Source organism: Hippocampus zosterae, chromosome 9 (assembly GCF_025434085.1).
Source record: "Hippocampus zosterae strain Florida chromosome 9, ASM2543408v3, whole genome shotgun sequence".
NCBI lineage: Eukaryota > Metazoa > Chordata > Actinopteri > Syngnathiformes > Syngnathidae > Hippocampus > Hippocampus zosterae.
In genome coordinates, this window is record NC_067459.1 from 15358907 (window position 1) to 15386906 (window position 28000).

Below are 28000 nucleotides of genomic sequence, written 5' to 3' on the forward strand. Positions count from 1 at the left end.
TAAAAAAATATGTACTGTACTATAAAATGTCACATACACTTTTCAAATATGCATGTAGAAATATGAGATGTCATCTAATTATAATTTGTACTGCATATCATGTGCACATACTGTAGCTCTGATGAATTCCCCCCACCCACACACACATACACAATAAAAAAAAATAGCAAAGTTCTCAATATTGACTTGGGAATGGCAGGGCAAACACGAACGTTTTTTAATGGGATTTTTGCCATTAAGGTTCTTCACTATTCATTCTTAAACCTCTTCTTAGGAACGAAATAATAAGCTCACAATTATTTATATGAAAACTTTAAGTCAATGTTTGGTGAATGGATACTGCTCAGCTGGAAAAGATAGAAAACGACAAGAGTTTTGAGATATTTTAACACATTATTCAGCATTTCCATTCATTATTGGCATTTTTTCATACTTTTATTCCTTTCCCTGACATTTTTAAGGAAATCTTTGACAGCACACTAAAATATACTATGTTCTACAACCTTGAGCATTGTAATCAACGATTTATTTTGATCGTATTATTTATATCCTGGATGTATTGCGAAACAGTGCAACTCATTTGAGAAGCTTTTCTCAAAATGTAAAAAAATATATAGGTATATCAAAAGACACCATATTAATCCAGTATAAACTTTTGCCACTGTCTCATTTCAAGAACAGTAACAATTTTGTAGTGAATTGCAGATGTACAAGTGTGTGTGTATATATTATATACAGTATATGTAATTTTTTAATATTTTTTTTACTGTCTATGTATATTTTCAGGAAAGACTGGATTCGCAGCAGCGTTTTCGGTACCCCCTTTCTGCTGCATATTATTCATTTTATTCACATCATTTTAAGGAAGCAAATTTTAAAAAGTGCAACATAGGCCCTTTGTAATCAGAAGCTTAGCTACGTTTGCAGAGGCATTTGATTCAAACAACAACAAGAATGGCAACGGACATTTTAAGGGCACTTTAAAGCGGAAGGCACTGAACAGGTGAAGATGCAGAAAATACTGGCCATGCTGCTGTCATCCCATCAGTGTTCTGAATCTCCATCACGGTGCGTCTTTCATCCGCGACCGGTTCTCCTATCTCTCCACCACAGTGTCCACATCCATGTCATTCAGTAAATAAATATCCGTGTGCCGCGCAAACCCCATCTGCAGGCGAGAGGAAGTGGAGACGGACAATTCATCAGTAGGATGCACTTGGGAGACTTGACCGAAAATGTTAAAAAGAGATCCTTACTGATTGTTCTTTGTTAATCTAAGTTTGTATTCTAAAAGGTCAAGCAAACAAAGAGAGCGACATGGAGGAAAATAACACGTTGCCACATTGTACTTATTTGGGCACTTTGGTGCAAAATCAAAAAGTGATGAATTTTTGAAAAAGAAACATGAGGGGGGAGGACAATCACATGACAGTTTGTTGATTTGAATTAGTGATGACTTGAAGGTGCTCACCTTTCCTCATTTAACCCCCGGAAAGTCCTGCAAAAGAGTAACTCGCACCACTGGACATACATTCGCTACTGTCAATTATAGAATGGTTCTACACTGCCTCACATCCGGAGAGTATCGTAGTAGGCTATTGGGGTGCTATTACCATTAATCAGATTCTATTTCAAGGCTCGAATTCTTTAGATTCAGACATAAGACACCATATATGGTAGGCAGTCTTTGCCATTTATTTTAAACACTTGGTAGGTCTCGGTCAGAAGCATAGGATACACATAAGACAATAAATGTATACAATATTGCATTGATGTTTTTTTTCTCTGCAACATAGCAAATGTGTATGGACAGAAAAGGAGGGAACATATTAAGTTTATTTTAAAAAATCTGTCATAAGTGGATGTGAGGATTGACAGAACATCAATATGTATTTGTTAGGTAAAAAAGTGTGCATGTGTGTCGTTCTTAACAGAGTGCTTTAGTTGTTAAAAAAAGACTTAATGTTGGCCGATAACATAATTATTTAAGATATCCTTTATTTGTCCCACACTGGGGAAATTTACAATGTGAATTTTATGATGATGAATTTTGACCAAAGCTTCAAAACATTCGTCAATTTCCACGCAAAAACACTTTGAACGACGCCACTAAAACCCGTTCTGTGAATATCACTGCCATACAAGTGACAGATGGTGAGTCCTTTACAGAAAATACACTGAAAATAAATACAGTGGATGAAAAGAAAAAAAATCTTAATCACTCCTCAAATTTGAAAATTGACTGATATAATTCATTGAATGCAACCTGAAATTTTTAACTTTACGTCAACTATCCTTTTATTTCAATTTCAGAATTTTTTCAAAGCGGTCCAAAATAAAATGACTATTAAAATAAAATAAAATGATTACTTACTGCTTTATCATATGTTGTAGTCAATCAAGTAGATTTTAGTTTACCATATAGTATGTGCACCTTAATTCTAGCGGTGGGGATTACTAAAACAGTGTTGTATCACCATTGGCTGGTTTAGATTCAAACACTTCAAAGCAATGTAAAGAATGTGGATATCAATTTAAAAGTAACAGACCGGGATGAGTTTTATACATCCCCCCTTGTGATCCAATTGTCACTAGATTTTAACAATTCAAACATGTCTGAGACATTCAAACAGTTTGAACGGACAGTTAAGAGGAAGGGAAAACTTGCTTCACAGTCTCTTCCATTTCTTATTTTGACCCCACCCCACAAATATGACAAAATAATAATCCAATCAAGATCAGTTACTCTGCGCAGAACAACCTCCGCCCCCCCCCCTTCCCCAAATAAAGATTCTGTATTATTATAGCGATATCAGATACCGATTACAATTGGCGAATGTAGTGGGCTTTTATCTTTTAATGTTATATGTAATCTTAGATTAAAATGTGCATACAAAATTCATCATCATAGCAGAAGGACAAAAAAGGAATTAAAAAAAAATCAAAGAAAAAAGAAAAAAAGCAGTTTTATAGCAGTGATGCACAAATAAAGACATCAGTCCCTCTTCGGTGGCTTGATCGTATCAAATGTACATAGTCTGTGCTTAAACTACTTGGAATAATTTATACGTCCTAATGTCACTCCCATTTGATCCCTTTTAGTGAGGCATTGATCAGCAGTTACATGAAGTCAGTTATTTCAGAGGCCTTTCCAAAAAAGATATTCCATTTTTTTCGGAACCATCGTCAGCACAGAGGGCGAGAAAATGTATCAGGACACACACACAAAAAAACAAAAAACAAATCAGTGCAACCATCACTGCGGGACTGACTCACAATCCAACCGAATAGGACAAAATGTAGTCAGCCGTCTAAGCACAATTGTGCAAATTTTCCCCTCGGTGTCTTGGACACATTACAGCCACAAGATATCGTAAGACAGCTATGCAGGATATTAATGGCCGTAACAACTCAGACTTTTTCAGTCTATTAATATATGAAACAAACTTAGGACGCAGCAAATAAAAGTGGGTGAATAAATCCAGGGACTCAACTGCAGCGGTTTAATACGAGAGAATGGGGTATGCTGATGTACATTATGCCGTCTCAAGATGACCATAAATCATAAAATTTCCTTCATTTAACTGATTCTACCGCTTTTAAGTACAACTGCTACTGTCTGTAGCGGGAACAAGTTGCAACTCTTTTATTAACCTGATTCCTTCAAGCTTCTTCAAACCTTTAAAGGCTGTCAGCTTGCCCAGTTTAAGGTTTTTGCTCCAAGGGTATTCTGCAAGACTACTGCAACAATTTAATCAGTGGTGTTAAAAAAAAAAAAATACTGGCTGAACCTTTAGTAGCTGATAAGTTGAAAGATTTTATGAAACAATTAAAATGTGGCATTAATTGTACTTGGCCATAATAAAGCAAGCATGGCCACTTGTAAAGTCAGTGTTCAGATTGTGCTCAACCATGTCAATGTAATTATATTCATACAGAAGTGGTTTATATTGCAGCAAGCGAAGGCAAACGCTACCCCGGCATCAACCTTACATAAGCACATACGGATAACCGAGCCAGACAGAAGAATAACATGAATGAATGACAGTGGGCGGGGGGACGCTAAGACATTCGAAAGTCCCGGTTGAATACAAGGCTCAGAGTCTTCAGAAGAAAGAGGAATGCTGTCGGGTTACTGCGCTGTTCTTCTCTAGGAGTTGGACTCAGACTGTTCTTCTATGAACACAGCAGGTCGATTGCTTACCCTGCTGCCAAAGTCCAGGCAGGTGACCCCCAGGGCGACCAAACAGTGCCACACCTGCACACGAGACAGGAAAGGCCAGTCAAGTAAAAGAAAAGTCATTGCTGTAAAATATGGTCCATTGAGCACAATGCGATGTAAGCCAATCCCACTATTCTCATAACAATAATAATGATAGAAATAATCTGGACATTTTTCCAACACACCTATTACACCTTCGAATACAAATGAAAAAAAAAACCTGCCAGCCATACTGTTTGAAATAAACATGGCGCTCTCCGAAACCCATGAACAGTAAATGCGATTTTGGTGTGTGAAAGAAAAAGAGATGAGAACGTGACCCTCGTCGAATTAGGGGGGGAAAAAAATGCTAAATAAGCCGCATGAGTTTGAAGCTGTAAAAAAAAGTTGATACTTACAGTCTGAAGTTTATGGTAATTAGCAGAATTATACCCACCACACCCCACCAAAAAAACGTTGCTATCTAAATATTTACTTTGTTTCCCTTGTTGACACAGATGAGACCATCGAGGTTGTAAAAAAAAAAAAAAACATTAAAAACTCACCAGGTAGCCTACAAAGCACAGATAGGCGACGGAGAGCAGAGCAACCAGGACGTAGAGCCAAACGCTGTGCAGCGTCGCCACATAGACCACCACAAAGTACATGTTGATAGAACAAACCAACAGGATGACGATGCCGCCGCCGATCTTCCAAAACCTTAAAGAAACAAGAGGATACTTTCATTATGGATGCTAGACACGGCCGATACAGATATTGGCTTAAGTAGTTACGCATCCCCTTGATGCGTGAAGGACTGGAAAAGAAAGGAAAACAACCTCAAGCATCTCATGTTTTTGTAAATATTTTGTTTTATCTTTTGGAACAAAACCGAAGAAATGAAACAAGAGTACAGCTTCCGTGACCATGTAGGATGTATACTGTAGATTCTTCTTATTCTGCCCCCAGTAATTGTATTACAGTGCAGTGCCCCTAGTGATGGAAGTATTGTATTACAATTGAGTACAGTGCCCCTAGTGGTGGAAGTAGTTAGAACCACCCAAAAAGTCAGTGGGGTAGCCATTTTGTTTCACAACAGTGTAATAGTGGAGAGGTGTGGTAACATCCACTTCGATCCTCCTTCTTTTGACACGTTCAGGCACAATCCATTTACTCTTCTGCCCTAACCATGGGTTTGGCATAAGAGCTTGGCGTAGACAGCGAGCTATACAGTACAAGACTTGCATAAAAATACCAAACGGTGGATTCTCATCTTCGTGTTTTTATTGGCGTATTGTTTAGCTCGCCATGTATGCCAAGCTCTCGTGTTAAACGCATGGTTAGGGCAGAAGACTTCTAATAGCCAAGGCCATATAGAAGCAGAAATCTTTTTGGCCAGTTCCGCAGAGAATTATTTGCCATTAGATGGCATATTTAACTTCCAGTAACCAGTACGAAAGTATGAGAGTGACAACCCCAAATTTTGCTTACAAGCCATTCGCAAAGTCGTTCATGATGGACGTCAGGCTGGTGAAGGTCAAAATTGGGATCAAGGCAAAAGGAAGCTACGGATGAGAAGTAGAATTTAGTTGTAGACACCTTCTACTAAACTCTCTCGCAACCAGCGCATGGACACAAAAAAAACTGAAACAACAGGTTTTGCAAGCGTTCCTAAATGAGTCAGACCTGCATGCTTTGTAACACATTAAGGAAGTCGTTCATCCCAGTCAGATGCTGCACATCCTGAAAGATAGCCACCAGCAGCGTGGGCGTGATGGCGATGGAACGCGTCAGCAGCACTCGCGCAAACCGAGACCACCGCAGGTTTAAGAAACCCTTTCCAAAACAGTCAGGAAAAAAAGAAAAACGTCACCACATTGAATTTGTTTTGTTTCAATCGACACTTGTCAGCAACCATACAAGCGTACCTCCATAACAAACTGTCCAGAGTAGGTCCCCGTCATGGTGGAACTCTGCCCTGCAGCAAGGATGCCGATGGCCCAGATGTACAGCGCGGCGGGGCCGAAGAAACAGCCCAGAACCACCCCCTGAATAATAAGTGACAAAAAAAAAACTTTTTAAAAAATCTATTTTTGACAAGTTTTTCCCCCCACAATGGACTCGCACTCAGTGAGCTAATCCTGCAAAAAAAAAAAAAAAAAAAAAAAAAAAAAACACACATTCACTGAAGTTGCATGCTTGCACTGACATCTTTACATCATTTCCCACCTGATAATTATTTCCATAAACAAAATTATTTTTACACCCATGGTGACTTTCATTAACCTTCACAGCCAGAGTGCAGTAGAATCTTTTGATGTCTCTTTTGGCAATGTGCTATTTTATTTACTGTATCTGCATTATCACCCGTGGCTATGAATGAGTAGCTTCATGAAGTTTTAAAATAAAAAATCCCTTTTATATTATCACTGTAAATTATTTTCTCCACAAATGTGCTGTTGCAAGTATATTCAAGATAAAGCAGAAGATTATAATTCAGTAAAGTGCCTAAAGTTGTTATAGCAAAGATACCATAAACATTAATATGGTTAAGTTTGCCACTCATCAGGCTGCCTATCATATATATAAAACCAAATGTATATTTGCATAAAATTTGAAGTCTCTTCTCTAGCAACAAAAGCAGAGCATGCAATCTTAGAAATTGAAGGCACCATTTAATATATCCCAATTGTTTATTTGGAAGAAATGTTGTTGACTTATCCTCGAATTGAACATCTTAAATGTCTTCCAGCAAGTACTGATGAGTAAACGTACCCCCTTATAGATATCCACTTCCAGCGTTTCATTGTTGTTTGGGAAGAGCCCCTGGTGAGGGATGTTGGTGGCATTGCACACTTTGTTCTGTGACCAGAAAAATCAAAATGAACACTGGAGCGTACTTCAGTGTGTTTGCTAAACCACGCCAGTATACGCACCACATCCCAGTTGGTCTTATTGTAGAAGGCCTGGGCAAAAACGGCTACAACAAAGACGTTGATGAGGAAGGAGACGAACAGCGCGATGGTCGACTCAATGAAATAATACTTGTTGGCTTCCTTTACTTCCTTCTTATTTCGACGGTCAATATCACGAGACTGCATGGGGAAATAAATGAGGGGCGGAGGTCATATTATTCATTAGTTTCACACACACACACACAGCATTGAAAACCATTTTCATAAGCGTTGACGGGCTGCCAAAAATGTAACATGTCCAATACTTTCACGCATTTATCAGACATTTTATAGAACCTGGATAACTGAAAGACACAAGGGCTGTTCAAGAAGTCAGCATTTTCGCTGACACTTTCCCCGCAAAAATAATTGCTGAAAATATGTGTATTTTTCTACTCCGCTGTGAAACTACTGTCATAACACTGATCTGTGATTGTGTTGGATTATTTTGTTATGTTATTATGACCAAGATAGCGCCGCAAGAGTAGCTGCCTTTACAGCAGCTCCTATACTTTTTGTTCTTCTACTTTCATAACTTTGCTGCTGGAAATGGGAATTTTTTCCGTGAGACGAATAAAGATTTTTCTTATTCTTATTCATTCATTCATTCATTCATTCATTTTCCGTACCGCTTGATCTTCACGAGGGTCGCGGGGGGTACTGGAGCCTATCCCAGCTGTCTCCGGGCAGTAGGCGGGGGACACCCTGAATCGGTTGCCAGCCAATCGCAGGGCACACAGAGACGAACAACCATCCACGCTCACACTCACACCTAGGGACAATTTAGAGCGTCCAATCAGCCTGCCACGCATGTTTTTATGAAGGTTAGGGTCCAAGCTCCGACTCAAATATCAACAATGTCCAAGTGATATTATTTGACGCCCCTTCAAAAAGGTCTGCAATGACCTGAAACTGCAACATAATGGCAGCCAGCAAATCCCAAACTATGTCCAAGCAAATGTCTGTAAACTGTAGCACTTTTTCAACAAATAACAAGCGGTAGATTTGATAAAACAATTCTCACTTTGACCAAAGCCGAGTGAAGGTAGATGTTGTGTGGCATGATGACAGCGCCGACGATGCCAACAGCTTGCTCCAGTTGCGTGGGCCCGCACCCGTCACAGTACGGCACAAACATGCCCTTCAGCACTTCCCCTTGGTTTGGTTTCACAAGCACATACTACAGAGGGGGGAACAAATTGTCAAATATGTCATTGGTGGCCTCGGTTGAATAACAGGGGAAGGAGAAAAAGGAGAAATGTTACCTCATAACCAAAACTTAAAGCCATGACAGTGATGAGAAAGCCAAAGAAAGCTTCAAGTTTTCTCAGGCCTACAAAAGGGATCAGATGTCAACAATGAGGCCACGCTGTACTGATAACATTAAATGAGTTAACAATCATCACATACCATATTTGTCCAAAAAGAGAAAGACAAATGTATCAGTGATGGTAATGAGTACTCCAGCCCATAAAGGAATCCTGAGAAAAGAAAAAAAAAAGAAAAAAAAGTGAGTTTGACCTACTGCGACAAAACTATTTCACTTCCATGGAGTAGTATTAAAGATACGATTGATAAAGTACCTGCCCACAGAGAGAAGATTGAGAGCTATTGCACAGCCAATCACCTCCTGCATGTCTGAGCCAATAATCGCCAACTCCACCATTATCCATAGTATGATCCGAGGGACCTGTCAGAATAAATGTAAATACTGAACGAGTTGTCATGTCAACGGGTTGAGAGGCATATGTGCCTTTAAGAGGCTGGGCCTTGTAGGGTAACATTCGATGTCTGTGAGAGAGCCTCCATGAGAGTGTCTGGACATGAGCTATGGCCAACAGTAGCTTATGCGTGAGCTTGCCTAGTGCTTCGAGGGCTCTCCTTTCCCACACAAGGTAAGAACATAAGTAAGTAAGAACATAGTAAAGACCCATAAAAAACAATAATAATTGGAATCCTGAAAAATAATAACAATTTAAATATATATATAAAAAAAAAACGGTACGGCTGGGGGAGTGAATGATGAATCGCAATCCAGCACAAGAAACATGGAATATTTATGGCTGGTAGTTTCTGCAGTTGAGTGTCTGCATTTTTGAGTTGCCATTCTACGAAACAGATATTAAGGGAGTGTGGATGCTCACGGTGGAATATTGCCGATTGCAGACTTCCGCCAGGTGCATTCCTGTGACGACGCCGAGACGTGCCGCCAGCCTCTGCAACAGCAGCCCGATGACGGTGGCCCCCAACAGCACCCACAGGAGCTTGGCAAAGAGAGAGAAGACCAGCAGGTGATTCATTAGATGGAGTTGGGACTTTGCAAAATGGGCTCCAAATAAAAATCGGACTTTTTGCAACATATTCTTATTTTAATAGACCCCCCACCCCCCGCACAATCCCCTCACCCTGAAAAATAAACATCATAAGTGACATTAACATTAATAGCTAAACTGTATCCCTTAATTTCAGACGATGTGGTTTTCAAATCTTGAAACGGTAATAGTGAGCTCTTCTAGCTAACCCGTCAACAATGATGAAACATTTACTTTAATACCATATCACACAAATAACAAAAATACGTATTTGCGTTTGTTTACAAGTGTGTAAATCACAACGTGGCCTGCATCGACCAATAAGTATTTTCAGCTCTAAGCCATTCAAGATCAATAATTTCCATGCATTCACCTTAAATCCAGCTTCAGCTCCAGACTGCAGGTCAGACTCAATGTTTCCTGGATCTAAGTAAGCGATGCTCATCAAGAACCCGGGTCCGGTGAAAGCCCAGAGTTTCTTAAAACTGAACACCTGCGATGGAGAAAGACAAACTTAGTATTATCATGTTTCAAAGTTTCATTTCAGTATATGCTTGATTGACCTCGAACGCTATGTTCTCACAACTTGTACACAATGGAGCACACAGATAAAAGGGCCAACTTGAGCTGAATGTAGCCAAGGCCTCATTAACTGATTATCAAGACAACAAGGTTCAACTTCGGGAGGGCAGCATGACAAGATGTCCTTCAGTTTGTTACAGTGTCGCAATTCGTGCGAAATCAACCCATTGAATTAACAAGGTGGTCAGTGGGGCCGCGAAGGTGGGGTTTCGATCTGAGAGGAAACAGGACTTGTGTTGCCTTCGAGGAACTTCGCCCCCTTTGCTCATGGGCAAAAGACAATGTGTTCCTGAGTTGAGTCGAGTCTTTTCATTCAAAGTTTAAGATGTTCGGGTGAATTCCCTGAGAACCTGAAAATCAAGTCGACAGAACAGGTGACTCCTCTCTAATTTTGTCTACAACGCAAAAGAGAAATTCAGAACCATTCATCTTAAGTTATACTTGGAAGATGTTCAGCATCCTGCTCGACTCACATTCCAAGAATCAGTGCATTTACAAGCTTATGGAGACAGGCCTGTGTTTTAGAAGTGGTTGTCAGGCAGTACCTGATTGACATTTTCAGGAATGGCCACCTTCTCTTCAAAGTATGTGGAGAAGGGCTCATCTAATTCCGCTGGGGAGGCCGGAGGAGAGATGGAGTTGTACTGATTGCTTTGAATGTCCTGGTCATGAGGGGAGTCCTCTAAAACAACACACACAGAAAACAGAAAAAAAAAGTAAGACTGAAACAATTTATCAGGTAACTATATTATATTGTACTGCCACCAACAGCTGGTCAAAAACAGACGCAGTCAAGCCGTGCACTTTGAAACACTTTATTGGACAAACAGAAACAAAGCAAACGCGTAAGAACCGCATTTCTACCCAGGATAGCCCCAATTGACACCCAGGGACTCAACAATCAACTTGGAGACTGGCTAACGGCTAGCCAGCTAACAGTCAGCTGCTATCCTGAGCACACAATATCCAACTGTACACTGTCGTTTGATCATTCACCAGGCCAGGCTCCACATTCTATAGCCACACGCACATAAAGTCACAGATATTACAGTCTGAAACTTGAGGATGGCAATCCCAAGGGGACAACAAGAATAGCTGCACATTTTATTGTTTAATAACGCAAAAACCAATTTTATCCGATTACTTAGTCGATGGGATGTAAAATAATCGATTCAAAAAATGGTCGGGGGTAGCAGTCCGAGAAAAAAAGGAGGGAGATTGTTGTCAAAGAGAAAAAGGATAAGATTTTGAATCTGATAATTTAACCCTTTCAGGCACTGGATAGATAACATGATAAGGTGTCCACTGCTGTAACCGCGGTTAATGCCGCATGTACATTTATATCTTTCTAATAAGTAACTAACAAATTATTTTATGAGCAGAAACAGACACTTGCAAAACAAACTACAAGGGGGAAGTTACTCATGGCCATTTAAAAGTTACTAAAAAGGTGAGTAGCTCTCGTTCTGTTCCTTCATGACTAGCACCTACTGGCACCAAAGTGCGATGTGGACTTTGCTGCCTGGTGACATTCAATGGACTCCACCTTTACATGTCAAACCATTCTGACATTAAACAAAAAAGAAAAAAAAATGTGTCAACATACTACATCGTGTGTGTGTGTGTGTGTACAAATACAGCGTACTTCCCTAACATCACTCATACAGCAATGAGGTACATGTATTGGAATTCTAATGTCAACGGGTGTGCATGTGCCTGTGCGAGTGTGCGCATGTTGCTCATGTTTTTGCTGGTGTAATCGGTTACCTTGGAGGAGGTCTCCATCCCGCTGGGGCTTCATCAGGGGAGGCTGACAGTTCCCTGGGAACTTGAGGGGTGATTTTCAGCCTCCTGACAAAAAGGACACAAAACGATCGGAATATTTCACCCAAGAATAAAAAACGATAATCCCTTGGTTTTACTGTGTACTTTCTAAAATTATCCTGATTAGTCTGAAGTAGTTGCTGTGTTTGGTGGTAAAATACCTCACAGCAGATTCATGTTTTTGGAATGTGTAGAGTAGGAGTGGGAGGTACATTACTTGCTTGGCTTTTTTTAATGATACTGTATTATTATAGTCATTTGAGAAGATGTTTTGCAATTTTGGATTTGATCCAAAAGAAGCACAAAGAGCATCTTTTCTCGCAATAGTTTCACTTTGAGTAAGAGACATTATTCTGCAATGAATTGTTCCCCTTGATCTCCTTTCAAGACAAAAATGTTTTGGGGGAAAAAGTGACCTATGAAGGCAAAAAAAGTTTCACTTCCACTTTAAATGAAACTTTCCCCTGCACTGTTTTTTTTCTTTTTAATCTCTACTGTACACAACATACTCTTAAATCAGCAATCCAAGGATGTGCTGCCATTCCAGGGAAAGAACCTTGAGAAGTTTTCTCTGACACAGACTGGGCACATGACTGTAGGATCATGAGACAAATGCCGCAAAGCCACTTCGCCATCCAGGCAAGTGACTGTTTGCCGTTATTTGGCTTTGCGGGTCAACGGGATCATTTCTACACCCATCTGATTACGCGATGATATCATGAGTAAATAAACAAAATCATGACAATCAAGAATCGGAAGCACATATTGCAAGATCAAACAAATGTACAGATAGTAAAACACAAAACGGGACAATGCGACGCACTCGATTTCTTGGAATGCATTTTTTGCTGATAGAAGAACAAAGTTTTGTACACAGTCGCTAAGGGCTTTGATACAAATCAGTAGTATTAGATAACAATCCGTTTCGATCTAGTCTTTCTGGGGAGAAAAAAAACTGAGTCAGAGGCCATGTTTAAGTCAACAATACAAGGGAGCCTGGCAATTTAAATGCACCGCTGCTTCATCCTTTCCGTGTCGTGTGAATTATTCTTTGTAAATAATGCCTTTTGAAAACAAATTGGGGGTCAACTAGCATGCTCGAAAGGATTTCGTTTGACCTTGCAGGACCCACTGTGTATCCAATCATTTGAATAGCTAATGACTGGTCATGTGAAGTTTAAAGGAATAGTTTGTCATTCTTCATGAGCCGAGTGGGTCACACAGGCCCACGTGATCCGAGTGAAATTCCCTCAATAGACTGATCATAGCATCCTTTAGTATAAAACAGGGGCACATGGAATATTAGTTTTTATTAGAGTTAGCGGTCATTTTTAAAAGTAACACATTTTCTTGCCTGATGGCATGCACTAAATTCCAGTACGGAAAATAACATACTGTTTCAAGTGTTGGCACTAATGCCTTCCTACTTCTGAAGAAAGCAGCATTTCAGTAATTAGTAAGTCATTGACAACATTCTTGCAAACTTGGCGCCCATTCAAAGAGAAACAAAACACATCTGGAAAATAATGCTGGGAAAGTTAGAGTATTTCAAATTAGTTTCAGTGTATCCACGGAATCAAATTATGCAGTCAAGATATTTCCCAAAACGAATTGGTAGCCTGTCTGACATTAACAAATGAATCATTCAACCTTCAAATCAATGTTTCAGAAAAAAGGGAAAGTGTATTTTTTATTTGCTACATTGCAGCTGGCAAGACACCCTTTGAATTCTGTATGGCTTCTGTTCCTTAACGTCTACATGTGTGATGATTCAGATGTGCGGTTTTACTCTTTCACAGTTCTGGGATTTTCCCATGGCCCGCCAAAGAACAACAGGCACATGCTTCTATGGGATCCTAGACGTTGTGTCACTTGGGTAACATCATCTAATTTCATGGTAAAAGAAAAACATAAAACGTTTTTGTTTGTTTTTTTGCTTTTAAGGTGAATCAAATTTGACTATGAACAGTGTGCTAGTGTGAGTGCTTTGCCTGTGCCGTTAAGAAAGATTTTATGGTCGTGACAGTTTGGACCCTGAAGAAACGTACTGGAGTCCATAAATGGTTGCCCTCAAAGGGAATTACCGTTTCGAAAGTCAGTGGTCAATCATTGTCATAGATCATATTGCTGAATTGCAGGTACTGTTGTATCCTATTTCTGAGGATAATAAACAATTTAGACCAAATTACAAATGGGTTTCTTGATCTGAATGGTGGAGAAAGTAGAGTACCGGTAACTGCGAGATACGCCACTTTATCAGCACCTGGCAGCTTTTGAAATCACAAGTTGCCATCTGTGACAACTCCCAAACGAACAAGTGACCTCGAAAGGTATAACAATACAGTTCAAAATGCTCAAGAATATTTTCAGCTAAAATTCAACACAGAAATCCGAGCGTTAACTTTGAGAAAAGAAGCTCAACAAGTATATTTGGGTGATCATCCGGTTATCAAAATATGTATGTATTTTCAACTTAAGTCATTTACACATTATAATTTTGTGGATAGTTGGGGGTGTCCAACTGCACGCCGCAGAACATCTCGACACTGCAGCCTCATTCATTCATTACCGGTCCTATCAATCGAGACATCAACAGGATGAGTAGAGAGGACGCGGGTTTGTAACAAGGAGCACAAGGCGAAATTCTGTTCACAAATTCATCAGTAATTAGGACTGCGACTACAAACTACTCAAATAACAGTCTGGTAAAAAAAAAGAGAGGGAAAATGTGACATAGAAGAGAGAGCTCATCTTGCATAATCGCACTGTAGTAACAACGATGATAGGACATTTAAATATTATGATGATTTATTTGGTTTTAACTAAAGCACCGCTACTTTGTCCTCAAAACTTTTCACCTCAAGTTCTGATGGCGTGGGAACAATAGAAACGACCTGCCCAAAACTCTATATATTTTTTAAAAATCCTACCAACGGTACACCCCAAAAAATAAAAAAGTCCACGGTGGGTTGCCAAAGTCATACACGAGCTAACACAAGCTACGTGCTAGTTTCCGCGATTCCATCGCTTAGTGACCTTTACCAAAGTATTTTAACCAACCTTACTTGATTGTAGAATCGGCAAGAGCCACTTATATTGTATTCCGGCAATGGCGTCCGATATCCAACACGCACCATGGGTATAAATGTAAGTTCGGGGAATGGAATAAGCGTTATCAGGTTGAACTCAAGCGCATTTGCGTCTCGTTGGATCTTGCCATGCCAACTTTGAGTTCGAGAGTACTGCGCATGCACATAAAACTAAGATTGCTCTGATTGGCCAATGAGTTGCGCCTGTAAAAATTACGCCCTGTTTTTTTTTCTGCGGGCAGACGTCATATCAATGCGTCACTGGCTGTTTTGGTCATAGACCGAGATACATGAATGCAGTCTTGGTCTTGAGGCATATGTCTTTGTCGCCGCCATATTTGATGTGGCAAAGCGGTCGGTTTTGGATGGAAAGGAACTATTTCACAGTCATCGTGAGATCTCGTTGAATTTTAAACAGGTTTTGATTGTATTTGCCCGTCATACCATCAGTTTGTGAACAGAATTTGCTGGCGCTGTGTGTAATATTTGAACGAATAATGAATCATACATTTTTTTGAGGTGATTGCCATTATCCATCGATTTAACCTCATTAGGGTCGATGATGAATTGAACTCCATCGTGGCTTGGGCTCAAGGCAGGCCTGGACTAGTCAGCACATATAGATAAATTAGCATTCACACATCCACATGCATGCATCATTTAACAATAATTTGTCAATTGACAATTCATTTAGAGCAGCCCGGGAGGCATTTGCAGCTCATTTTTTTTTGTTGAGCACAGGGGCTCCTATGACTGGGTCAACAACCTTGCACTTGTTGTGAAGAAAAAAAAAATATCTGAACCGTTATTGCTTGAGATTGACAAGAGTGGATTCTTTTAATTTTATAATACCTGGATCAATTTTATGTGGAATACTTGATGCGGCTCAGACACAACAGAGTCCATTTCCAGCAGCCCCTAAATGAGAGTTTGAGACCCATGTTTTAGAGATTCCAAAGAACATACAGTACATTACAAAGAAAACAAATAAGAATTTGTTGCACTACAGTTATGATCCACCTGCGTTCCAAACAAAATTAAGAGTTGACAATTATTCCCTCAAAATGACAGAACGCTGATATTGTGGTTTTCACTTGTCACAATTGTACAATTTGTTAAAAGTATGGGAAAATGCTGGCAGCATGACGATAAATATAATTTTGAATTTCGAGCCATGCGATTTAGACAAGTTTTGCAATAATTTGGTTGTTTTATTAGTGGTAAATGTTGTGTTTGGAGTTACGATAGTTCTTTAACGCTCAAGCTTGGTATCGCATTGTTGTGACTTCTCGCGAGACCCCTGTCCACACTGCATAAACGAACTTGCTAACGAGGCCAACAAGCTGCCATTGAATAACATGGTTAACATGCACAGACGCTGTCAACGTAAGACCGAACAGGAAAATTGAAGAATGGAATGTAGGGATATCAAGGACCAGGTACGTGAAAATCATTGTTGTTACTTAAATATCGGGTTTTTTTCAACTTTGAAATACAGCCGGTTGACTTGGCGACATTTCGAGCAAAGTTTGCTAACGGTCATACGGCAATGTTATTACAACCGTGACACAAAAATCGTCTAAATTATGGTTTGTACAGTAACATTTGTGTTTATGTCTGTCTGTTCTGCAGTATAAACCTTTCGTTTGTGCTTTTGTAAAGTCGAAGTTCAAATGCCATTAATTAACGCATACTTCATACAATTTATTTTTCAGAACTCGACACGTTTTTTCTAAAAACTACGAGCCTCTGACAACAATTTGGCAATTTTATCCATAAGTGCACCTAAACTAGTCAAAAACAAACCCCGTGAAGCTTTGTTAATCGAACTAAGGAAAGAGGAATGCATGTATCATCACCAGACCGATGTCCGTTATGTTCTGCACCGATATTACGGTGCAGTCCTAGTTCTGCAGGTTATGTTTTTGCAGCATATTTGAAACGCAATCTCTTGATATTAGAACTACAGTTCGTGTTCTCCTTAACATATTGATGCTTACTGCATAATAACTGGCTTGCGAGGATGGATGTACATTGTTGCTCTGGTGTGCAATAACCCATTGCGCTCCTCCCTCGAAATTTTGAAATGGTATTTTCTAATGTTTATTATTTTTCTTACATGTCAAATCGCTCTTTCAGAGTCCATTGGTCCAGGCTATTTTCAGCCGAAATGCTGAAGAAGTGACGTTTTTGTTAAGCCATAGAGAGGATGTCAATTCATTGGTAATTTTATTTCACAATTTTGTTTATTTCCTGGATAGGATGTTGGACTATTTGTGCGTTAAATGCCTCAATCATGTTTTGTCATAGGACCATGAACAAAGCACCCCCCTTCATGCTGCTGCCTATCTTGGCGACATTCACATTATGGAGCTACTTATCACCGCAGGTAAAGGTTGAAATATTTGAGTATCCCTAAATCACTTCAAAAACAAGCTGTATAGCCTTTTTTTTTCTTTCTAACAGGTGCCAATATCAATGCTAAGGACCAGGGTTTGTTGACTCCTTTACATAGAGCTGCTGCCTCCAAAAATGAAGTATGCTCATTCTTTTCATTGAATTGTTTCAAGTAAGACACTACATATATATATATATTTTTTTTTTTGGTGAACTTTCCTGGATTTTTTTGTCTTCTCTTCAGAGGGCTGTGGAGCTGCTGCTAAAGCACAGTGCAGAGATCAACACCCGGGACAAATATTGGCACACACCACTACACATGGCTGCCGCAAACTGGGCTACAGGCTGTGCTCAATCGCTGATACTTCATGTGTGCAGCCTGGATGTTTATGACCGCTCAGGAAGAACACCTTTGCATCACGCAGCACACAGTGGCCACGGAGAGGTAAGACATTCACAGGTGTGTGCTTGTTTATTGTTAATCAGGGGGCTTTGGTCATTATTGAAAAGTACAGTTCCTGTTTCAACCTGAAAAGCAGTGGCTTTCTTTCCATAGATGGTGAATTTGCTTCTCAGCAAGGGTGCCAACGCTAGCGGAAAAGACAAAAAGGAAAGGCAGCCGATTCACTGGGCTGCATATCTTGGTAAGTGGTGGTGATGTTGTTGAACGAAAATTCGGAGAGAATGCTGAAATGGTTTCGAAACACAGCTTCAGACAGACTTACAAATGTTGCAAACTAAACACCAGAAGTATTAATTACAACAAAAAAGCACTCTTAAACGCATTTTCTTCTGAAATCAAATATATGAGACCCTCTGGAAGGAAATAGTGGAAACCTTCCTGTAACTCTTTAAGGACAAAGGTTACTGTAGTCTCAGCACCTATAAATAAAGCTGTGTGCAGTACAAGTCTTGCCTGCCGGGGTTGTTTATTTCCCGCTGCTAATAACATGTGATCCCAAATAAACAGCTGTTTGTGTTCACAGTCCTGTTGCTTCCTCCACCACAGTGGATTTTGATCACCTCCTAACTCTAAAATAGATATAATTGCAGACCGCCACTTATTGCCCAGGAATGTAAATCATAAATTAACACGCTGTTAACAAGTGAGCATAAAGCAAATCACCTACGAATTGTATTGTATTCACACTTCATCAACTAAAAGATAAGAGAAAAAATGTACTTTTGGACCTAATTTGAGTATACAATATCACTAATGTGTGAGTTTAAATCAGAAACCACCAAAGCATGTTGTGTACATGTTGTGTGAGATTTACAAAAAAAAGAAAGAAATGATGTGTCTGGTATGATATATATTGTGATTTATTTAAATTGTTTTATCAACTAGGACATTTGGACGTTGTGAAGATGCTGGTGTCTCACAGTGCCGATGTGACATGCAAAGACAAATGTGGCTACACACCACTACATGCTGCAGCAATTAGTGGTCACTTAGATGTGGTCAAATATCTTTTGGGACTTGGAGTGGAGGTATATTTGTTTCATGAAATATATTTCAAAATGTGTCGTAGATGAGCACTTTTTTTTTCCTTTCCGGATCCTTTTGTAATGTAGAGCAAACCCTTTTAGAGATGCTGGTTGCAAGGTTCCTGTGGATCCTTGAAATGTGTTAAAAGGCATTGAATCCACAAGTCTAAAAACAAGGCCTTAATCGGCATCAAAATGTCTTGCATTAAAAAAATGCAATGCTGCACAAAAAAGTTAATCCTTGAATACTTGTTGATTTTTGGTCATGTGTGATGCTGACATCATACATTTCAAAAAGAAAATCGAATTCTGAATTATACAACAAAAGGGTAAAACACATTTGGCTTCAGAGGTTGGACTCTACTCTTTTTCTTTAGCTACAAATCAACAGAAAAGTAACCCCCCCCCCCCCCCCCCGCCTTACAGACTGATGAATCAAACAAATTTGGGAACACGGCGCTCCACATGGCCTGCGACACGGGCCAGGAGACTGTGGCCTATGAGCTGATCAACTGCGGCGCCAACATAAATCAGCCCAACCGCCATGGCATCACTCCGCTACACCTTGCCGCCGCCTCCTCCAGCGGGGTGCTATGTGTTGAGCTGCTCCTAAACAATGGGGCCGATGTCAACATGCAGGTTAACGATGGGGGGAAAAAATGAAAATCATTGAACTTGCATCTTCTCTAAGCTTCTAACTCACTGAAATAATTTCTTCAACAGAGTAAAAAAGGGAAGAGCCCTCTGCATATGGCTGCTATGCACGGTCGCTTCACAGGCTCCCAGATTCTGATCCAAAATGGTAAAAAAAAAAAGAAACGTTGGCATTGTCAAAAAGAAATGCGACATGCACAGACTGTATTGGCGTGCAATATATATAATATATAATAACGTCACTTCATTGTTTTTTTTCCCCTTTGCCAAGGTGGTGAAATTGACTGTGTTGACATCAATGGCAACACTCCTCTTCATGTTGCTGCCCGATATGGTCAAGAGTTGTTGATCAGCACTCTGCTGACAAATGGTGCTAACAAAGCCAGGCAAGTTGTATTTCAACACACAGGAAAGTTTCCGAATTAATACTGTCATTTGGACAATATCAACAAATCGTGACACATTTTAAATGAATTGACTAACTGTTGAATATTAATTACCGGTACAGAGATGGCAAAAGTACTTAAACTCTGCATTCAAAGCTGAAAAGTGGACATTTTCCAGTGAAATTCAACATTTTCAGAAATATATTTATCAAGCTCTCCCAGTTTTATCCATCAATTTTCTAATCCGCTTGTCCTCACAATGGTCCTGTCCCTGGACCCTGTCCCAGCTCTCTTTGGACACGAGGCGAGGTACACCCCGAAACGGTTGCCAGCCAATCTCAGGGCACACATAGACGAATGACCACACTTGGGGACAATTTCAAATGTTCCATGCACCTGCCATACATGTTTTTGAAATGTGGGAGGAAACTGGAACACCCGGAGAAAACTCACACAGGCACGGGGAAAACTCCACATAGGAAGGCCGCAGCCGGAAATAATCCTGCACCTCTGCACTGTGAGGCCGACGTGCTAAACACTCGACCTATGTGTGTCATGATCTTGTTACTCCAGCGGGTGTGCAAGTTGGAGGGACGGCCCTCCTCTGCCACCTCCTGGAGAAACACAAGAACAGGATCATGACAGTAAGCAAACGGATTCCTACTGTTAGGGAGAAGGGACAGGTCCAGAATCCAGGAATGGGGAATCTACTGCCGCTCCTCCGGTCCATAGCCCTCCCAGTCAACCAGATACTCTGCCCCTTCAAATATGTTTATCGTGTTATCTGTACAGTACAATAATAGATGATGTAACGTTCTGCAGACAGGGGATCCATGGGATGCTTCCATTACACTTGGCAGCGCTGTACGGCTTTTCAGACTGCTGTCGCAAGTTGCTCACCAACGGTGAGTAATTGTCAGACGAATAGGGCAGGCTTTCATAATTGAATGGCACGCTCTTGCAACATTTACTTTGAACACTTTTACTTGTGTATCGTATAGGCCAGTATTACAACATTGTCCACTCCCCGACAAGCTGCCAGACGCCATCCTTTGGATTTGATATCAACACACAGGATGAACTTGGGAGGACCTGTCTGCATGCAGCTGCATTTGGAGGGTAAAAAGAACACACACACACACACACACACACACACGTTTCTTGGTGTTAGATCAAATTTGTCATAAATTAACATGTTTCTTGTGCTTTTTGGTAGAAACGTTGACTGTCTTAACATGTTGGTCAACAGTGGAGCCGAACTTGATGTCAAGGATCATTTGGGGAGGTAAGCAAAATAGAATTGTATGCTGCGTTGCTGACAAAATGATTTATCATTGGAGCCATTTCCTGTTCTGCCCCGCAGATCTCCTTTGCACTACGCTGCAGCCAACGGTAACAGCCAATGTACAATCACACTGGTGAGAGGCGGCTCAGAGATCAACGAGTTGGACCTGATGGGCTGCAGCCCTCTACACTATGCTGCTGCATCACACACGTTCTTCGGGTGAAGTTCGGCGTAATGACAAAAAAAAAGACATGCTATCCGTTTGGTATGATCGTTAAGGAATATTGGACCGGTTGTCAACTTTTTCGTTACACAGAGGGAAGACAAGCTCGGAGTGCCGAGTGGAGAAGGAACAAGAAGCCTCTCTGTACGTCACACTTTATTCACGAGAACTAATTCTGCTTCAATACTTGGCTGAATCAGAATTCTGCCTAATTTTGTTCACCTTATTTAGCTGCGTGTGAGATGACAGCTATAAACCCACAAATGTTCTAAACCGCTGCTAAGAAGCACTAAAATAATATGCAATTTTAAATTCATATTTAACTACCCGTGTCAATCAATGATCATCATGGAGGCATATTTCTAAATACAGTACAGAATTTCTGTTTATTTTAGAAGTGTGCAAGTTTACCTCATGGTTTTGACGGCATTGTAAATTTCATAATAGAGGGAGGTTATTTAATGGCATAAATATAATGAATTATATTTGACCATTCCCCCCGGCAATTGCACAGGTTATTTAGTTTTACAAACATTAGTCCGAGACATAAAAGCATTTGTGTCCAAAAAAATCATATCAAAAGCTACTGGCATACTGCATGGCTAGTGAAAGTGGAGCTTTTATTTAGAATTGCCCAAAGCTAGTCAGATGTCAAGACTTCAAAATCACTTGTTGTCATGTTTGAGTGTTAGAAATTGCAGATTATTGTTGGGTTTTTCCTTTTTGACTTGAACAGAAAAAAATGATATTCCATTTTGTGTTCAGTTGTTTGGATTATTTGCTGGACAGTGGAGGAAACCCAACTGTCAAGAATGCTAAAGGCTACAGCGCTGTCCATTATGCAGCAGCTTACGGAAACAAGCAGCATTTGGAAATGGTCAGTGATACCTTTTTAATTTCAGAGCTAACTTTAGCTAAAAAAAAATTCCATTGCCTATGTAGTAAAAGTATTTTTTTTTTCAAGCTCCTGGTGATTTCTTTCAACTGTCTAGAAGAGGCTGAAAGTAATATTCCCGTTAGTCCACTGCACTTAGCCGTGAGTAGTGCAAATCCATCACGGATAGCTCACTCGTGGTTCGCGGCTCACTGGCCGGTGTAACACTTGTGATGTGTTGACAGGCATATTATGGTCACTGCGAGGCCCTCCGTCTGCTGTGTGAGACATTAGTGAGTCTGGATATGCGAGACGTCGAGGGGCAAACTGCCCTCCACTTTGCTGCGCAGAGAGGCTTTACCTCATGTGTGGAGGTGCTGCTGGAACATCAAGCTTCCTGCATGCTGAAAGAGCATAAGCACAAGAGGACCGCTCTCCATCTTGCAGGTTGGAGTTGACAAAGCATTCATTTTTATTGTGGTCTTATGTTTTGTTTCTTGATTAGTTTTTTGTTTTTTTTTTATGCGTGTGCAGCTATAAACGGCCACGTGGACTGTCTGCTTTTGCTGGTGAATAGAGAACACAGCGCTGACATCATTGACAGCCAAGACACACAAGGACAGTAAGTCGCTTCTTATTTATTGCTCATAAATATTTATTGCCAAAACCAAGTTTTGGCAGAACCTGACCTTGCTGCGTCAGGTTCCTATGACACACAAAATGAATATAATGAAGTTTGAAATACTCCTAATGGGAAATCAGGAAGTGATAAATGAATTGAATTAAAAAAACAATGGCATCTACTTCGAGAGCGGTTTAAATATTGCTGTAATAAAAATAAACGGCTTTCTTTATCTACATTTATTTTTGTGCTTGCCAACACTTTGTTTTTCTTCTTTCTACCCCCCAAATTTGCTGCTGTGTGGGACAAAAAAAGGATATCTTATCTCGTTGTGCTAGACAAAAGTCTGTGTTGTAAAGAAGGATCCTGTTTGGTCACCTCTGCACACTGTTCACACTCATTCCAGTCCATCACACGTGTCAACTAAATTCACTTATGTGCCTTTCTTAAATGTACTTGCAGAACTGCACTTATATTGGCAGCTCTGGGTTGTCACACGGATTGTGTCCACATCCTGTTGGAGAAAGGAGCAAATCCGGATGCCGGTGACAAAAAGGGCTTCACTGCATTACATCGAGCCGTACGTTAGTATGAGAATGGCCGTGCCTTTTGTTTCAATGACAAGATTTAAATCTCTGTCATTGTCCTGCAGGCCATGCTTGGTAGCAGTGACAGTACGTCAGCTTTATTGGAACATGGCGCCTCTGCTCTGCGTCGAGACTCTCGGGGAAGGACGGCGCTGCATCTTGCTGCATCTTGCGGCCACACACAGGTTCTGCATACTTTACTGCAGGCCGCAGCAAAAGCAGACCCTCTGGACTCCATGTTGGACTACAAAGGCTACACGCCCACTCACTGGGCTGCCTACCACGGTAAGAAATCAGGAATATGTCGATTTTTTTTTTTTTTTTCATGGAACTAAAATAGTTTGGTTCCTTGCTCACAAAAGAACAACAGAAAACAATCTTGGGCTGTTCCAACGAAGCAAATACATCCTTCCCATCTGTTATCGACAATGTTTATTATCCTGTACAAGATCACGAGGAAGCAAAAATAAAGAAAATGAAGTCCAGGTCAAACGAATAACATTCTTCAGAAAATAGCACATATGGTAGTTTGTCTGACCTGTCATCTTTCCGAAGTTTGCTTTTAAATCATTTGTCCATTTGTGTCTTGTTAAGGTCATGAGGGATGTTTACGCATTTTACTTGCAAACAAGCTTTTTGGCAACCAGGAAAGAAACTCCTTCAGCCCATTGCACTGCGCTTTGTAAGTCCTATTGGAAATGTTTATCTACTTGAAACCATTTCGGAGAATTGAGTGGAATATAGTTTATATTTTTCCCTTCGCAGAATTAAAGGACATGATGTTGCTGCTGGACTTCTTGTAAAGACAGTTGGTGCTCAAATAGTTCAAATTAGTGATGCTAAAGGAAGGTGCGTTCTATGTTCTGCTTTTTTGCCATGAAAGTCTGTCTTGAAACATCCAACTCGTACTGTGGTTGTACCTTTTTATACCAAGAAACATAATTTGTGTTTGTTTGGAAATTTGGGACGCAAAATCTATTGTTTCACTCAATTAATTTTCAGCATCGCTAACCTGCATTGCTGTTTTATTTTTCAATTCTGATAAAAAAAAGTTTGAGTCTCTGTGTTAAAAAAAGCAACTCACTGAAAGTCTTTCCTAAAATGAGATTAGGTAAGTAAAGATCGCCTTCCAATCCTAATTTTGTTGTATTATCTTGTCCATGTTGTGAAATCGCAGGACACCGCTGCATGCGGCTGCCTACTCTGGAAATGTTACAGGGCTCCAATTGCTCCTGGCCCGGGGGGCAGAGCTCGATGCTGCAGACCACAGAGGGTGCTCCGCTCTTATGATTGCAGCTGACTCTGGACACACCATGGCAGTTGGTATGTGTCCACACACAGTGTAAACATTTCTCCAGTGTAAACATTTCTCCCCTCTTAAAAACAAATCACAACAGAAATCTTGTGGTCACCAGTTTCCGTCTATTCATCACAGTGTTTCCAAGTTCAGACATCTTGATCATGCATCTTCCTCTTCTTTGCATGCAGATAGTGTTTCCTTGTTATAACGCCTCACTGCACAAGAGACCCCCCCAAGTCAAGATGAAAAATGTATTTTGATGTATTTATTTGTTGTATTCATTTCAGAATTCTTGCTGCACAAGGCGAAGCCAGACCTGACCCTGGTGGATCTCAATAATAACACAGCCCTTCACTTAGCATGCATTAAGGTCAAACACACAAACGCAAGCGCATGAAATGTTTAGGCTCCCAGCGGCACAGTCACGGTTGCATCCGAATTCCAATAATGGATGAAGATGGCGAGGCTCCATTTTATCTTTTGAATACGAAGCTTCATGCCGTTGTTAGTGTACAGCATGTGACTTTTCAATATTTATTCCACAGGGTCACGAGATGTGCGCCCTGTTGCTTCTCGGAGAAATCAATGACCACTCTCTCATAAATGCAACGAATAGTGCACTCCAAATGTGAGTTGGCGTCTTCTGTCGGCTACTGTTCAGCACCACTCTGGATGCCGATGCATTCTTTAGACCAGCAATTCAGCTCCATAGATCTCGGTAATGAGATCTCTTTCCTTGTCCAGGCCCCTTCACATTGCGGCTAGAAAGGGTCTGGCGACCGTTGTGCAGGTGTTACTCAGCAGAGGTGCGGCGGTCATGGCTGTGGATGGCGAAGGTAAGCAGTGCGGCGTTACAAAGGTATGATTACCTACACGGGGGCCATCATAACAGTGAAAGGTTATTAATGTTTCATCACTTGGTTTTGAATTGCAGGGTGTGGCGCTTTAATGAAAACTTTAAAATGACACTGGAACGTGCATTTCATTTACCTAATACTGTATCATGCTTGCCTGTGCTTGCTAAAAAAAAAAAGTGTCGATTTTCAGTCATCCAGGACATGGTCGTCTTCAACTGGGCTCCAGTTAATGTGTTTTTCTTGTTTTCTCAATCCATAAAAACAATTACGTATGCACTAATTGGCAAAGGATTTGGATTGTCCTTTTGTGAATGTTCATTCATTCATTCATTCATTCATTCATTTTCCGATCCGCTTTATCCTCACAAGGGTCGCGGGGGGTGCTGGAACTTCTCCCAGCTGTCTTCGGGCAGTAGGCGGGGGACACTCTGAACCGGTTGCCAGCCAATCGCAGGGCACACAGAGACGAACAACCAGCCGCGCTCACACTCGTACCGAGGGACAATTTTGAGTGTTCAATCAGCCTGCCGTGCATGTTTTGGGGAATGTGGGAGGAAACCGAAGTACCTGGAGAAAACCCACACAGGCCCGGGGAGAACATGCAAACTCCACACAGCCGGAGCTGGAATCGAACCCGGTGCCTCTGCACTGTGAGGTCGACGCACTAACCACTGGAACACCAGGCTGCTTTTGTGATTTTTATTTTATTTTTTTAAATACAATGGCAACCTTTCGCAGGACACAAATTTACATTAAGAGCCGTATCTGGCCCGTGGGTCTTAAACTTGCCATGTGTGAAGTAGACTTTTTGCTGTTTATTTGGTTTAGCAGATTGCAATTCAAAATTGTATCAAAAGTATTCAAAGCACATCAGATGCTAAGAGTACTGTATGCGGGTATATAGCGTAATTTACTTTCAGATCAAGCTCCCACTTATTCCAGCTGTGGTTTGTTACTCTGTGCAGGCCACACCCCAGCTCTGGCCTGTGCCCCCAATAAGAAAGTAGCTGACTGCCTGGCCCTGATCCTTTCCACCATGAAGCCTTTTGCCCTACGCGAGTCCAACCCCAGCATGGCCTCCTGCTTCAACCCCACCCTGAATAACTGTGGCATCGCCGCTACTTGCGGATCCAATGGAAGCTTGTGTCACTCCTACGTCAAGGGCCGTTCAAGCTCCATTGGCCTGCACCAGTGTCTCACTGAGTGAGCCTTTCTACTATTGTTTCCTCTGACGTATCCTGACGTCCCATCTATACTTTAGCAACATTTACTAACAGCGTCTCTCGTCTTACACACCTCGGTGCATAAGTAAAATGAAGTAGTAACCATAAAATAGAAATAGAAGACAGCACACAATCCGTCCTCTTGGAACATGGTTGCTGATAGTTTTTTTGTTGTTTGTTGTTTTTTTTTTTTTGGTAGCTCTTCACAAACCCTATTTTCTCTGTCCTTTGCTGCTCTAAACCAAAATGCTTGATTGTGTTTACATGTGATGTGTGTTTGTGTGCGGATGTGTGTCTGTGCTTGTGTGATTTCTGAATATTAGTTTTTGATTTTTTTAAATTATCTATGATTCAATGATAAATTGAATCCTTTATGCAATTAAGGTGTAACAGACACTACATAGATGAAATGTTTATTAGTCTTGTATCAGGATCCACATAGCTATAATTATTTCAGCATGTTTATTTTTATTTTTTCTCATCAAATGATGGAATAACCTCATGTAAATGTACGCTGTCGTGCAATTCAAAGCAGATCATAGTCATATGTTTGAGTATTGTATTACAGTAAATAAGCAAGCGAATAGGACAAATAAGGTTCCAGAAAACATGTTTATGTGTAAATGTACCTGTTTTTATGCGCAAGGACCTTGCAAACCCTTTTATTCTGTGACATCTACAGCGGCAATTGTGTGGTTGAAAATAATTTTATATTTTGAACAATACTGACATAATTGAAATAAGATTAATATCTCACGTCTAACACGGGTGACACCAGAGGCTGAAAATCCCAAAACTAAATTTCCTCGTCTCCAAGTGACTGTAAAGTGTAAAGATTTACTGACATTCAGTAAAGATTAAAATATATTGCATATTAATGTGTACATTACACCCACATAAGCAGGAAAATGTCAAATTACTTTAATATTAATTGGGTTGTTTGATAATTGTTTATTTTGACTCATCATGTGGTTCTTTTATTTTTCTAATGCACCAGTGGGTTATCATAAAATGGTTTGGATGTATTTCCACTCTAACATAGATGTTTATATGTTCAATATTTAAAAGTATGCTGCAAATATTAATTAAGATTTAGAAATCCCTGTGTTTGAACAGCATTAAAACCTGTGCAGCATGAGAAA

The 28000-nt window shown here is 40.4% G+C and overlaps 2 protein-coding genes across 4 annotated transcripts; one reads left to right on the forward strand and one right to left on the reverse strand.

Annotated features, from left to right (window-relative positions):
- Positions 1-1050: 1050 nt before the first annotated feature.
- On the reverse strand, positions 1051-15124 carry slc11a2 (solute carrier family 11 member 2). 2 transcript variants are annotated; one of them, XM_052076593.1, is made up of 17 exons: positions 14934-15124; positions 11817-11900; positions 10595-10731; positions 9841-9960; positions 9300-9419; positions 8739-8845; positions 8566-8636; positions 8421-8488; positions 8180-8335; positions 7138-7296; positions 6977-7063; positions 6130-6249; positions 5888-6037; positions 5693-5766; positions 4768-4921; positions 4205-4258; positions 1051-1168 (listed from the first exon to the last, which is right to left on the reverse strand). In XM_052076593.1, the coding sequence occupies exons 2-17, from the start codon at positions 11848-11850 to the stop codon at positions 1097-1099; spliced, it is 1683 nt and encodes a 560-aa protein (XP_051932553.1). In that variant the 5' UTR covers positions 11851-11900; positions 14934-15124; the 3' UTR covers positions 1051-1096. The 2 variants fall into 2 exon arrangements, with proteins under 2 accessions (XP_051932553.1, XP_051932552.1); XM_052076592.1 differs by having other exon boundaries at positions 14939-15123.
- Positions 15125-16242: 1118 nt separating this feature from the next.
- ankrd52b (ankyrin repeat domain 52b) lies at positions 16243-28000 on the forward strand. 2 transcript variants are annotated; one of them, XM_052076580.1, is made up of 28 exons: positions 16243-16401; positions 17102-17185; positions 17273-17351; positions 17429-17499; positions 17604-17804; positions 17916-18003; positions 18708-18850; positions 19274-19486; positions 19571-19649; positions 19773-19891; positions 20714-20792; positions 20889-21006; positions 21104-21172; positions 21251-21391; positions 21489-21539; positions 22161-22272; positions 22360-22431; positions 22515-22716; positions 22804-22891; positions 23354-23471; positions 23544-23763; positions 24073-24160; positions 24244-24327; positions 24656-24801; positions 25066-25148; positions 25324-25406; positions 25523-25614; positions 26601-28000. In XM_052076580.1, the coding sequence occupies exons 1-28, from the start codon at positions 16375-16377 to the stop codon at positions 26840-26842; spliced, it is 3192 nt and encodes a 1063-aa protein (XP_051932540.1). In that variant the 5' UTR covers positions 16243-16374; the 3' UTR covers positions 26843-28000. The 2 variants fall into 2 exon arrangements, with proteins under 2 accessions (XP_051932540.1, XP_051932541.1); XM_052076581.1 differs by lacking the exons at positions 24073-24160; positions 24244-24327; positions 24656-24801; ... (2 more) ...; positions 25523-25614; positions 26601-28000 and having other exon boundaries at positions 23354-23475; positions 23544-23697.